The following is a 14,504-nucleotide window of genomic DNA, read 5'->3' on the forward strand; positions in this document are numbered from 1 at the left end:
GTGGCTCTCAATCCAGGTGTCCAGACTCCCTCTACTGACTGGAGCTGTAAGCACAGGGCTGGGCTTGCTCTGGACACTCGTTCTGCACAAAAGAGGCCATTTCAATTACAACGTTAACCTCGAGCATCCAAAGAGCAAGAGAGCAGGGCTAGCAGGTCACTGCTTCCCAGTCCTTTGCTTGTAACCTGGTGCAAAGCACAACAAATTATTTGTTCCCCAACACACAGCTAAAAAATTGAATCATAATCAAGCTTCTCTGACTCAAAATGGAACTAAATCTACTCTTTTAAAAGCATTTTCAAGTGCTTATAGAAAAGAACTGAGCATTAGAGCTCCTGGTAGCAATAAGCTGAAGCTGATCTTCCCCTTTACTCCATCACCACAGCCTGTGACCTCCTAGCAGTGTGGCTTTCCTAACTGCAGGCTAAGAAGCAGACTATAAGCATGCTGCTTATGGTGCCCTGTGACAGCATTAAAAAGCATTTGGAGGTACTTAATGAAAATGGAAAAGGCAATGAGAGGCTGTAAATAAAAGCTCTCAGGTACCAGGATGGGCAGATGTCATGCTGCATTTACCCAGACTGCTCTGGTGAGCTGCTGTGGCTCTGCAGCTACCAGAGATGCTAAGGAGAGAGGAAGGCTGAGGCAGGGGGGGTGGGGAAATAAGCTGTGAGATGGCTGTGTGGTGGTGGAGGGCAAGTGTGTGACATCAGACATTGTACATGGCACTGGTGAGGCTGTACCTCAAGTACTGGGGAAGTTTAGGCTCGAGGTGAGGAGAAAGTTCTTCATAGAGAGAGTTGTTTGTCACTGGAATGTGCTGCCCAGGGAGGTGGTGGAGTCACCATCCCTGGAGGTGTTCAAGAGGGGATTGGATGTGGCACTTGGTGCCATGGTCTAATCATGAGGTCTGTGGTGACAGGTTGGACTTGATCCTTGAGGTCTCTTCCAACCTTGGTGATACTGTGACACTGGATTCAGTTTTGGGCTCCTCACTCCAAGAGACATTGAGGAGCTGGAGCATGTCCAGAGAAGGGCAACGAGGCTGGCAAGGAGTCTTGAACACAAGTCCTATGAGGAATGGCTGAGGGACCTGAGGTTGTTCAGGTCCTCATTGTTCTCTACAGCTCCTGGAAGGAGGTCAGTGCCCTGCTGGGGCCAGCCTCTTCTCCCAGGTAACAAGTGACAGGATAATAGGAAATGGCCTCAAGTCACACTAGGGAAGGTTTAGATTGGATACCAAGGAAAAATTCACCAAAAGGGTCATCAGGCACTGGAACAGGCTGTCCAGGGATGTGGTGTAGTCACCATCCTTGCAGGTGTTTAAAAGCCATTTGGATGAGGGACATGGTCAGACAGTTGTATACCGGGAGCTGTTAGGTTGTGCTTGGGCTCAGTGATCCTAAGGTCTTTTCCAACCAGGTGATTCCATGAGAAATTTTAAATGGCACACATAACATTAGCTCAGCTCAGCTGTACCTCTGAGGTCTGTGGGCAACATGCACAGAAAGACTGGAGGGTGCTATGATGCTGCAAGAACAAATCAATACCCTGTGTGTACAATGTCATCCCTGGTTTTGCTCTCACGGCTCAGGCACAGCAGCTCTGCAGGGATCAGGGCCCCTGTCAATCTGAGTGCAGACACGTCAGGCCTCTGAAAGCTCCTAATACAGTGATGCCCTATTTCACAAAGCACCAGCCCAGCCTCCCTCCCAACCACCCTCTCATTACTCCCATCCCTGGTATTTGTAGCAGCGCTGCTTTATGCGGTCAGCCTCAGTGAGCACAAGATGAATCTGTTGGTAGCATCAGAATTCATTCCACTGTCTCCAGCCTAACAGTGTGAAAGGGAGAGTGAGTGAACAGGGAGAACCCTCAAAGGGGACTACAGGCTCCACACCTCCCAGCAGCAAGGCCATCTGTGCAGTGTGACCTACTTGTGGCTGCTAGCAGCAGCAGGCTGCAATAGGAGGTGACAGTTTTAACTGGGACCACAGGGCTGGAGGGACAGACAATGGATAGCCAGAGGACCTTGGCACTTCTCTTAACACTGTAACTTAAGATCTCAGCCCCTGGCCTTCCAGATCTGCTGGATAATGTACATTAGTGTTAGCCCCAGCAATAACAGTGAGCTGAACTCACAGATTTAACCCAAAAGCAAAATGACCTTAAGTACTAAACAGTTCTTCCCCCCTCCCCAAACCACTGCAGATACAAATTTTTTTGTCTGGAACTTCATATTCTGTACTGACCATGCAGCAGAGGCACATTCTGTTAACTAATGGCTGCCTATAGTTAGTTTGCTCTCTTCTGTCTTCTGGATTTTACACTTGATGCCCTCTACCCCCACAGCTTCATCATGATTTCATCACTGCTGCTAATATCTTTGCTAATTTCAGCTTGCTGCTCAAACTCAAAATGAGCCATTCTCATTTCACCAACCACAGCATGCAAAGCTCCAATTCTTTTGCCACAACTTCTGCATTTACCCAACCTGTTGCATTGGCCTTCATTTTCCCTGCAGGGGCTACAGCGTGAGCACTTGACTGGAGCTGATCTGAGAAGAGGCTCCATCTGGCCCTTAAAGGGCTGTCCCCTTTATCAAGCACCTGCAGCTGGGACTTGCCTGCTCCTGGGATGACCACAAGCTTGCTATTTATTTCTCTGATGGTGATGTCCATTAGTAGTAGATGTGTTTGAATATATTCAAGAGAAGCATCCTCCTTGCTAGCCAAATCATTAGCAAAAAGCCTTTATCTTCACTCTAGACTGTTCACAAATACTTAGTAAGATTTTTCTATGGATCTTTTGGCTTGGGAAGGAGACAGGCCAGAAAGAGTAATCTTACACTCAGGGTTATTCTCCTTTCAGGCTAATACAGTACATCTGCATGCCTGCATATTCAGGCACTGTTGATTACACACCAAAAGAGTTCTGCCATCTCAGCACTGAATGTGGGATTCATTTTATCCTGGCTCTATCCTGTGATCTCAACACGCAGACTACAACAAAAACAGTTGACATTTTTGGGCCTGATGGGCTTTAAAACTCATTTAGGCTCAGGCCTGCCTGTCCACCTGCCAGACATCCCAATCAGCAGTGTTCTGCCCCCCAATAAATACTTGTTCTGTGCTTGGTGAACTGCAGAACCAGGAGTTCTTGTCTACACAGGGGCTGCAGCACTTCAGAAGGCCATGCTCCAGAGAAACACACACTGCAACTGGTGTGCTCATATCAAAGCATGTGTCACCAGGCTCTCCACAACAACTCTTGTGAGCAGCCCTTCTTGCGCTTATCAGACACAATCCTGCACATACAGCGGGAGAATTAATGCTGGCCAGGAAAATGATATCTTATCTAGGGGCTGGTACTTCCTAAGAGCATAATAACTATTTCATTTGGCAAGAAACCAAAGCATGTCCAGCCTGTTGTGCCGACAGACTTTTATGACCAGCAGTGCTGCATGGAGCTGGAGTAATTCATTGTCTCACGTGGGGATCTGCTGAGTGCTGCAGTAACTGAAATCCTAAGAGAAGAGTAGCAAAGGGAGGCTGAGGTAGTAGAGGAGCAATGCATTCATCTGGGGGGGGTGGGGAAAAGAATGGCAAGTGAGTTGCTTAGGATGTAAATGCAAATTCTGCTGCAAATAATCTGAATGCTGAAAAACATACTCAACTGTCTCACCCTCCTATGCCACTCAGAATCATAGAATCAGTCAGGGTTGAAAGGGACCACAAGGATCATCTAGTTCCAACCCCCCTGCCATGGGCAGGGGCACCTCACACTTAATTGTGTTATTTAATTTTCTGCCTTCTTTTCTTTCAAAGGAGGCAAAGTTAATCCCCAGTTAATTCAACCACCTGAGTCAAGGCTGCAGATCACTCAGTTTCACCCTTAAATAACACTTTCTCTGAAACCACTACGAACCACATACAGCTACTAATACATATGCAAATGAAGATTAAAGCACTGAGTACCCTACATTAAAATCGAGGTATGAGACTGTACTTTTTGTAAGGGAAACTTCACCCTCCAGAGTTTTAGAGCCTTACAAGACTCTCAGCAAACTCCATCACCGGGAGGCCACAGGCAGAAGCAGTTCCACAGGCTGAAGGCAATGCTTTCATCTGCAAATAGTCATGTGCCAGCCTCAAAACACTGAGCAACAGACACCGACAATAACATCAGAATGCAAATGCTGTGGCAAGTGGTAGGAAGTTACTCGCTTAGAAGAGCGTCGCCATTCACACAGAGTCGCAAACGCAATCAGTTCCAAGTTCCTGCCTCAGACCAGTCTTGAATGCACTTCCCAAGCAATCAGAGCTGACAGAACAGACAGCAGAGCCTCTGCTCACTCAGCTGACACAGATGTCATTGACGATGCAGAGCACAAGCAGCGCTCCAAGGTGTACCAAGGCTCCGGGAAGCTTAAAACTGGTACTGATACCCAAATTCTAACGGCGACCACACACCCCCGTTACACCGTAACTGCTCACGGCATTTTGCAACCTATCTTTCATTGTTTTCATGTTAGAGGGGGAAATAATGGTAGCTAGAAGAAACGGACTCCAGAGCAGCCGAGCGCAAGCGAGCGCAAGCGCACCCAGGCGCGCCCTGCGCGGCCCCACACCGCCCGACAGCCACAGGACCGGCTGGGATGCACACACGGTGCCCACCTCAGCTACATCTCCCTGTCTGGGGAGGGAGCTTACGACTCCGCCATCCCGCCCCGTAAGGCGGGCCCGGGATCACGGCCCGCCCCTTACCGAGGCGGCAGGGAGACAGGGGCTGCGCCAGCCGCCGCCGGAATGGAGATGGAAGTGGAGGTCGTAGGGGACGAGAAGGCCGGGCCCGCGGCAGGCGAGAAGCGGAGCTCTGCCGACGCCCCAGGGACCTCTGCCGGGAGCAGCGGCCATTACGAGCTGCCCTGGTGAGCGACGCAGGCAGCACGGCCTGCACAGGGAGACAGCGGCGGGCGCAGGCGGCCATTGAGCGCATGCGAGGGGAAGGAGGGAGGGGGAGCCGAGCGCCATTGGTGCAGAGTGGGGCGGGGGTGGGGCTTGCCCTGGTGCAGCCTATGGAGAGGTGGGGGCGGGGCCTGCCGTTGGCGGGAAGTCGGGAGGGTTGGCGCCGTTCACAGATGGCTTCCGCAGCGCGGGGCTGCGGCTGAGGTTGTTTTGTGGGTCGGATCCAGCGATCTGCGGGAGCTGAGCCTCACTGGGAAGTACGAGGGTCCTGGCAGTGGTGAAAGCTCCGCCTGCACCCCGTAATCTACTTAGGCAGAGCTGGGGCCTGTGGAGTGGGGATAGCACTGAGCATCCAGGGGTGGAAAGCAAGAAGGTCCTGCCGAGTCCAAAGTGGGCCCTGCCCTGTGGTAACCATGGCATCTCCCTTTAGCCCTGTCACACCAGCCTGAGGCACCAAACAAGTGTCTGAGTACAGTATCCTTGAATTCCTTATATAAGTAAAGCACCCTTTCAGGCAGTACTGTTGGGGAACACTGCTTAGCAATGGGGAGGGGGAACCCTGCAGCGTTTACACTGAAGACACATCAAGTCCTGCCTGTCCCATGTATCTTAAGCTGATCCTCAGTATAAGGCACTGTTACAAGTTTTCATAGACATACTGAAGTGTGTGGGGTTTTCCTTTTGCAGGGTGGAAAAATACAGACCCATGAAACTATGTGAAATAGTTGGAAATGAGGATACAGTGAGCAGGCTGGAGGTGTGTAGCTGTCCCTTCTCTTTTGTTGGGGGGTTAGCTCAAAAAGCCCAATTCTGCATAGATCCACAGACCAGTAAAAACAGTTTTGTCCTTTTACATCCATAATTGAGCATGTGGAAAAATACTTCCTGATATACTTAAGAAATCCCTTATTTTAGGACGTGTTTGAAGGCAATGAGGCCTTTTGGAGTTGGGATGTGGTTTAAATTGTGCTTTGATACAACCTGGGAGATCTGTAGCTGTTGTAGTAACATTGTTTCAATGATCAAACAAATAAGAAAGATAAAGACAACATTTTCTGTGAGAGAAATATTTTCCTTGACTGGTTTATTTGTGAGCACAAGTGTTTGTTAACAGAAAGGAAAGGCAAGAGTCCTGAAGATCTGTGGGATGAAGTGCTTTCAGTTTCTTGTTATTCTGGAGACTGACTTCAATTCCAGTTCAATTAAAGCACATGAAAGCACCAAGGTTCAAAACACAAAAGCAGGAGGAGAGAAAATTGTAGCTTTGTATCTCATTATTAAAATAAAATATGCAAAGTGTCTGCTTCTGCTATTTGATATCATTGTTGCAATTGTTATTCTTTCTTAGGTCTTTGCCAAAGAGGGAAATGTACCAAATATTATAATTGCTGTGAGTATTGCTGTGTTTTACTGTACTTCACTGTGCTGATCCTGCCTTCTGACATCTAGCCACAATAGCCTCCTGGTATGGGTTTGCATTGTGCCTGAATGTGTTGCTAGGAGAGATGTGGGTTGTCTGGTCACAGAGCAGTGGTTTTGGCAGGATACACAGAGTCATAGAATCTTCCTAATCTCCAGTCTAAATCTGCCCTCCTCAAGCTTCAATCCATTCCCTCTCATCCTATCACTACAAGCCCTTGTAAAAAGTCTCTTCAGGTACTGGAAGGCCACTGTAAGGTCTCCCTGCAGCCTTCTCCAGGCTGAACAGCCCCAACTCCCTCAGCCTGTCCCCATACAGGAGGTGCTTCAGCCCTCTGACCATTTTCATGGTCTCCTCTGAACCCACCCCAGAAGCTCCATGTCCCTCTTATGCTGAAGGCACCAGAACTGGACGTGGTGCTCCAGGTGGGGTGTCAGCAGAGCAGAGGGGCAGAATCCCCTCCCTCAGCCTGCTGGTCACACTGCTTTTGATGCAGCCCAGGACACAGCTGCATTCTGGGCCAGATGATGAACAGCTTTCTGCTAAAACCTGTCCTGTCCCTTGGATGCCTCTTGAAGCACGTTTTGTGCTTCTCCCTGCAGCACTGGAATGGGCTGCCCGGGGAGGTGGTGGAGTCACCATCACTGGAGGTGTTTAGGAGGAGACTTGATGGGGTGCTTGGTGCCTATTCTATTCTATTCTATTCTATTCTATTCTATTCTATTCTATTTCTCTCCTCTGTTGGAAGCAGTTCAAGCAGCCTCTAGTCTGACATCCTCTCTGCAGTTCCTCTGTTACAGATGTTTTTCATGACTGGGGAATGTTGTAGAGAACTTAGAAAATTACATTCAACTTACCAGCAGTTGTTGCATGTTGTGTTTCTAGGGTCCCCCAGGAACAGGTAAAACCACCAGTATCCTCTGCTTGGCTCGTGCTCTGCTGGGTCCTGCACTAAAGGATGCTGTTTTGGAGCTGAATGCCTCAAATGACAGGTGAGGATGAATAAACCTTTCTGAACTTTGCATGAAGCAGCAAGTTTGCTTTTCTTGAGGTTACTTCAAAGAATTCAGCTCCCTGCATTCAGGATCCTTCTCAGAATGAAAACTGAACAAGTTGTTTGTAAGGGAACTTTCCAATGCTTAAGAAAAGAAGCAGAGTGATAGAAATCAGCACTCTATGGGGGGTTGGGGATTAAAGTATAGGATAAAGGTGCTGAGTGTGTAGAGGACACTGACTTTACTGCAAGGCACTAAGGGCTTAGCCTATTTCCCAAGTCCCTGAAGTATTCTGAAGACATTTCCTTGAGGGTTGGTCATGAGTACAATACATTTTACCTGCCTTTGTTCATGTCACTTCCAGAAGAGCTGTAGAATCACAACGTGAATTGCCTAAACAGAAGAAAAGAATGAAACCTTTTACTGGGAAATCTTTGTTGGGACTCTGTCTAGGAAACCACCACTGCTGTGCTAAAGCAATGCAGTCTGTCCAGCTGGTTTGCTCCTCTGAGTCAGAGCTGGTTATGTGGCTGCAGCTGTGTGAAGGAGTGGCAAAGCAGTCTTAGATGCCCTTGAATTATTACCCCTAACTTTTGGCAAACAGAAGTCATTTTGGGGCAGTACTGCGAGTACCACTGATAATGTGTATTATCAGTGACCTACACACTGCCAGTGTTAATATACCTATATATCTCTCTCTAGCTACTTATATACACTGCCACTGTTAAATTCTTTTTCCCAAAACCCCCCAAAATGAGGAATATTGGTGTATAAATACAGTCTGCCTCCCCACATGGCTCCACAGCACTTAACCGCTGGCACAGCTGAAGGGGCAGGAACAAGCTCAGGAATGCTTCAGCCGCTCCGGCTGCTGGAGAAAATCTCTTTATGTAATGTCACCCAGCTGATCCTGAGTGGCTTGCATTCTTGTTCCAGAGGCATTGATGTGGTGAGAAACAAAATCAAAATGTTTGCCCAGCAGAAGGTCACACTTCCAAAGGGTCGGCATAAAATAATCATCCTCGACGAGGCTGACAGGTAAGGTGTTGGTAACCTCAGCTGCTGCATGCAGTGTGTGGATCTGTCCTGCCTGCATCTTAGATGGTCAAATAATCTGTGAGGAAATAAATATGCATTGAGCAGTGTTACTGTGAGATTGCTTACACCAAGTGCAGGCCATTCCTGCAAGGGAGATGCTAAAAAGTTAAACCCTTGGTGATTTAGAATTAGAATTAACCAGGTTGGAAGAGACCTTTGAGATCATCAAGTCCAACCTATCGCCCAACACCATCTAATCAACTAAGCTATGGCACCAAGCAGCCCATCCAGCCTCTTCCTAAACACCTCCAGTGATGGTGACTCCACCACCTCCCTGGGCAGCACATTCCAATGGCAAATCCACCACCTCCCTGGGCAGCACGTTCCAACGGCAAATCACTCTTTCTGTGAAGAACTTCCTAACATCCAGCCTAAACCTCCCCTGGCACAGCTTGAGACTGTGTCCTTTTATTTTGGTGCTGGTTGCCTGGGAGAAAAGACCAACCCCCACCTGGCTGCAACCTCCCTTCAGGTAGTTGTAGACAGCAAGAAGGTCTGCCCTGAGGCTTCCTCAGCCTCTCCTCACAGGGCTGTGTTCCAAACCCCTCCCCAGCTTTGTTGCCCTTCTCTGGACAGGTTCCAGCAAGTTAACATCTTTCCTAAACTGAGGTGCCCAGAACTGGACACAGGACTTAAGGTGTGGCCTAATGAGTGACGATTACAGGGGCAGAATGACCTCCCTGCTCCTGCTGGCCACACTGTTCCTGATGCAATTTAGCTGGATGTGAAACAGCATCCTCCAGTTTGCTGGCTCTTCTCCCCTGGAAAAGAGTTTGGATCACTTAGGCTGTTTCAGTGGATGAAAGGAGGCCATTCTCTTCCATCTGCACTAAAGTAGCAGTGTTCTTAGCAGCATTTTTCAGAGTATTGGTTTCTTTTTGCATGTTAGTTGCCTGGAGGTCTCAGTGCCTACCTGCCTTGCAGGCTCATTTGTTCACGTGGCTGAGGAAAGCTGCTTAGTTTATCCCACCAGGATATCAAGTCATTCACAAAGCAGTGTTTGATATCATTAAACTCTGAAGTAAAAATAGTTTTTAGGCTGCACCTATAAGCCAGTGAAGGGCAAAATCTGTCCTCTTTTCTCCCCCCAGCATGACAGATGGAGCACAGCAAGCGCTGAGAAGAACAATGGAAATCTATTCCAAAACCACGCGCTTCGCGCTCGCCTGCAATGCCTCTGACAAGATCATAGGTAAAGTGCTGCCTGGCCCCAGGAGCTTTTGTCATATGCTCTCCAGACTGTTGGCTAACTTCCAAGGCAGTCTTCAGACATACCTTGGACCTGCTCCTTGCAAGTAAACCATGGTACTTAGAATAGAATAGAATTAGCCAGGTTGGGAGAGACCTTTGAGATCATCGAGTCCAACCTATCACCCAACAGCATCTAGTCAACTAAACCATGGCACCAAGCACTCCATCCAGCCTCTTCCTAAACACTTCCAGTGATGGTGACTCCATCACCTCCCTGGGCAGCCCATTCCAATGGCCAGTGTCTCCTTCTATGAAGAACTTCCTAACATCCAGCCTAAACCTCCCCTAGCACCGTTTGAGACTGTGTCCTCTTGTTCTGGTGCTGGTTGCCTGGGAGAAAAGACCAGGCCCCACCTGGCTACAGCCTCCCTTCAGGTAGTTGTAGACAGCAATAAGGTCTCCCCTGAGCCTCTTCCTCTCCAGGCTAAGCAACCCCAGCTCCCTCAGCCTCTCCTCACAGGGCTGTGCTCCAAACCCCTCCCCAGCTTTGTTGCCCTTCTCTGGACAGGTTCCAGCAAGTTAACTCAACATCTTTCCTAAACTGAGAGGCCCAGAACTGGACACAGGACTCAAGGTGTGGCCTAACCAGTGCTGAGCACAGGGGCACAATGACCTCCCTGCTCCTGCTGGCCACACTGTTCCTGATACAGGCCAGGATGCCATTGGCCTTCTTGGCCACCTGGGCACACTGCTGGCTCATGTACTTCTGAACAACCAAACCACATCTGGGCTCCACTAAAGGGACTAGATCCATGATACGTGCTTAAGGAGATGCTGTGTTCTGTCTGGAGCTGACATGTTCTTTAAAAGAAGACAAGGGGAGAGTTGGAAGCTCTTGATGTCTTCTACCAAGATGAAAACAAATGTGGTGGTTGTCTTTGAGAGGAGAGGGGCAGTGCTAATGACACCTCTCTGTCCTCAGAGCCCATTCAGTCGCGCTGTGCAGTGCTGCGTTACACCAAGCTGACAGATTCACAGATCCTTGCAAGGCTGCTGAAAATTGTGGAGAAAGAGGATGTGCCATATACAGATGATGGACTGGAAGCCATTATCTTCACAGCCCAAGGAGATATGAGGCAGGTAAGAGCAGAAAGGCAACGAGACAAAGACTTCTGCTTAAGGAAAGGAAACCTTTGAATTGTGGATTTGTCTTTGGGAGAGGTTGAGCAGAGGGGATGTGACCTGTGGCACCAAATTAACTGAACTCTTTGGGTTTGTGAGGCTTTAAGTGTTGAAGTGCTCCTTAAAAGTGAACTGAGGGGAGAACTGGGGACTGAATTTCTGTGTGGGAAATGAAGTCTTTGCATGTTTGTGGTTACTCTGCTGCTTAATTGCAAACTGCTTATTTGGCATCAGTTTCTGACAAGTGTTTTATTTTCATCCTGAGGAGGGGAGTGAGAAGTGGAGCACTGCAGAAAATAAATGAGGTCTTGTTTTTAATTTCACAGGCATTGAACAACTTGCAGTCCACATATTCTGGCTTTGGCTTTATCAACAGTGAAAATGTCTTTAAGGTTAGTAATAGTGTAAAGCAGTGATGCTGGAAGTTCAACACCAGAGCTGTGTGAGGCCTTTGGTCAGGCATCTGAGCCTGTGTGCAGACAGCAGTGGGCTGTAGGAGAGGGGAGAGAGCCTTTGGAGGAGAGTGTGCCTTTGGAAAAGGGAGAGAGCACTGGCAGTGCCTAACAGCATGGCTGAGACTTTGTGGCTTTCCAGCTCTCTCAAAGCCCACAGCTGCTGGGAAATTTCACAGTGATATCTTTGGAATCTCTTACTTGGGTGTTCTCATTTCATGCTGTTGAGTCTGCCACAGCAGGAGAGCTGAACAGATTACATAAAATTAAATCTGTATTATAGGGCATGGCTGAGTCAGTGCTTAACCCTGGAAGTACTTCAGCCTGCTGGAAATACCAGGCAGGGGCTTAAGGCAGGCTTCTGATATCCTGAAGTGCAATATTTCTCTTTGATACAGGTGTGTGATGAGCCTCACCCCCTGCTTGTGAAAGAGATGATACAGCACTGCACAAATGCAAATATAGATGAAGCATACAAGGTTGGTTGCATCTGTTGTGTCTGCATGAGCACACTTTTTCTCTGCAGGATCCTTCTTTGAAGAATTCACAGTGTGTGGTGGTGTTTTTGAGATAAGGGCAGTGCCATGCAGGTGAGTGGGTGAAATAAATCCTCTTTATGCAGGGCTCTCTTCAGATGACTAAGCCAACAAGCGCAAAGCCAAGCTGCATTGAAATCACCTGCTGAACAGCTGAGGTTAAATCACAGACAGTTCCAGCAGTTTACAGACAGCTGTTCCAGAAGTCAATAGCCTTGACTCACCTGGTGATAGCTTTTGCAGCTAGATGAAGGATTATTCTTGCCTCCACAGATCCTTGCCCACCTGTGGCGCCTTGGGTACTCTCCAGAGGATGTAATTGGCAACATCTTCCGTGTGTGCAAAACCTTTCAAATGCCAGAATACCTCAAGCTGGAGTTTATCAAGGTCAGTGCTAACCTAGCTCCTGGGGAGCTCTTTCTGAGAGGATGAGATCCATAGCACGGGGCCAGCCTCAGGGTTTTCTGTTTGAGATCTGCCATGTGCTGGGCTCCTCAATTTAAGGACACTGAGATACTTAAACGTGTCCAGAGAAGGGGAATGAGGATGGGGAGAGGTCTTGAGCACAAGCTCTATGAGGAGAGGCTGAGGGAGCTGGGGTTGTTTAGCCTGGAGGAGAGGAGGCTCAGGGGAGACCTTCTTGCTCTCTACAACTACCAGAACAGAATAGAACAGAACAGAAGAATAGAATAGAAATAGAAATAGAAATAGAAATAGAAATAGAAATAGAAATAGAAATAGAAATAGAAATAGAAATAGAAATAGAAATAGGAATGGAATGGAATAGAATAGAATAGAATAGGAATAGGAATAGGAATAGAATAGGAGGTTGTAGCCAGGTGGGGGTTGGTCTCTTCTCCCAGACAAGCAGCACCAGAACAAGAGGACACAGTCTCAAGCTGCACCAGGGGAAGCTTAAGCTGGAGGTGAGGAGAAAGTTCTTCACAGCAAGAGTAATTTGCCACTGGAATGTGCTGCCCAGGGAGATGGTGGAGTCTCCATCCCTGGAGGTGTCCAAAATAGGATTGGATGTGGCACTTGGAGCCATGGTTTAGTTGTCAGGAGGTGTTAGGTAACAGGTTGGACTTGTTGATCTCTGAGGTCTTTTCTAACCTGGTTGATGCTGTATGAGTGCCAAAAAAGGGTATTTTTTATCTGCTTATTACCTCTTTTTTTCTCCCTCTGCATCATCAGTTTGTCAGTAAGAAAGGACACCTGGCATTTGAAATCTAACCACCCACAGAAGTGCCAGAAGTCACTTCAGTGACCAGCTACAGTGAACAGCAAACATAATGCTGGGTGAATTAGTTACATCAAAGCCTCAGATAACTCCTTGAGAACTTTCTTCAGGGGCAGATTGTAGTCCAACAGATCATAAAATACTAAATTCTATTGACAGCCAGGCGTCAAGTGGTAAAGATTTCAAACCTGCCCTCTAATAGATGCACCTTGCACACAGAAAATGGGGAAACAGAAGGCTTGATTATAAGGAAAAGAAGACAAAAAAGCATTCTGGTTGGTCTTTTGGGTGGACTTCTCTGAAGTGCTGGAAGGTGTCCAGAGAAGGGTCATGAAGATGATCAAGGGCTGGAGCTCCTCTCTTATGGAGACAGATTGAGAGAGTTGGGGTTGGACATGGAGAGGAGAAGGCTCCAAGAAGACCTTATTGTGGCCCTCCAGTATCTGAAGGGGGCTACAAGAAAGCTGGGGAGGGACTTGTTAGGGTGTCAGGGAGTGATAGGACTGGGGGGGAAAGGAGCAAAACTAGAAATGGGTAGATTCAGATTGCATGTTAGGAAGAAGTTCTTCCCTATGAGGGTGGTGAGACACTGGCACAGGTTGCCCAGGGAGGTGGTGGAAGCCTCATCCCTGGAGGTTTTTGCAGCCAGGCTGGATGTGGCTCTGGGCAACCTGATCTAGTGTGAGGTGTCCCTGCCTATGGCAGGGGGGTTGGAACTGGCTGTACCTTGAGGTCCCTTCCAACCCTGACAATTCTGTGAGTCTCTGTAGCTCAAGTGCCTGAGGTTGGTCTCAGCAGTAAGGCTATTTCTGTGTAGTCATTGGTCACACTATGCATAAAGTTAGGTCAATGGTTGGACTCGATGACCTCGGAGGTCTTTCCCAGCTGAAACAATCCCATGACTTTCCCCTGTCTTTCTCAACAGGAGATTGGGTACACTCACATGAAGATAGCAGAAGGTGTGAACTCCCTCTTACAAATGGCTGGCCTGCTGGCCAGGCTGTGTCAGAAGACCACAGCCCCTGCAGCCAGTTAGGTGTTGCACCGAGCTGAGACCTGCCTTCAGGACAGTGAAGGCCTGGTGGGAAAGGGCAGCAGCTCCCTGTGTGTGCTGACTTCCTGCCTGCAGACAGCCTCTGCCCTTGGTTTTACTAAATGGCAGAAGAGGAGCCAGGCTCCAGTGTGAAAATGTTTTGTACTGGTTTTTTTTCTATTCAGACCAATAAAGTTTTAAAGTTTACTCTGACCCAAGAACTCTTGGATGTTGTGTAACCCAGGTGGAAGAGAGGACTCTGACAGCCCAGAGCAACCTGGAGAAGAGGAGGCTGAGGGGAGACCTTCTTGCTCTCTACAACTACCCAAAGGGAGGTTATAGCCAGGTGGGGGTTGGTCCCTTCTCCCAGGCAGCCAGCACCAGAACAAG

The 14,504-nt window shown here is 48.3% G+C and overlaps 1 protein-coding gene across 1 annotated transcript; it reads left to right on the forward strand.

The window, feature by feature from the left end:
* The first annotated feature begins 4,767 nt into the window (after window positions 1-4,767).
* RFC2 (replication factor C subunit 2) lies at window positions 4,768-14,251 on the forward strand. Its single transcript, XM_054166579.1, has 11 exons — window positions 4,768-4,930; window positions 5,655-5,724; window positions 6,316-6,357; window positions 7,273-7,379; window positions 8,319-8,420; window positions 9,572-9,672; window positions 10,654-10,811; window positions 11,180-11,245; window positions 11,704-11,784; window positions 12,115-12,228; window positions 14,007-14,251. Exons 1-11 carry the CDS (start codon window positions 4,809-4,811, stop codon window positions 14,115-14,117), a joined length of 1,074 nt encoding a protein of 357 aa, XP_054022554.1. The 5' UTR covers window positions 4,768-4,808; the 3' UTR covers window positions 14,118-14,251.
* The last annotated feature ends 253 nt before the right edge of the window (window positions 14,252-14,504 follow it).

Source organism: Dryobates pubescens, chromosome 13 (assembly GCF_014839835.1).
Source record: "Dryobates pubescens isolate bDryPub1 chromosome 13, bDryPub1.pri, whole genome shotgun sequence".
In the NCBI taxonomy this organism is placed as follows: domain Eukaryota; kingdom Metazoa; phylum Chordata; class Aves; order Piciformes; family Picidae; genus Dryobates; species Dryobates pubescens.

What these genes read in the sequence shown, in the direction of transcription:
- RFC2 (XM_054166579.1), top strand. Translation starts at nt 4,809, where the DNA reads ATGGAGATGGAAGTGGAGGTCGTAGGGGACGAGAAGGCCGGGCCCGCG. An exon ending in GGCCATTACGAGCTGCCCTG is followed by an intron (nt 4,931 to 5,654) that starts GTGAGCGACGCA and finishes TTCCTTTTGCAG; the next exon opens with GGTGGAAAAATACAGACCCA. An exon ending in ATATAGATGAAGCATACAAG is followed by an intron (nt 11,785 to 12,114) that starts GTTGGTTGCATC and finishes TTGCCTCCACAG; the next exon opens with ATCCTTGCCCACCTGTGGCG.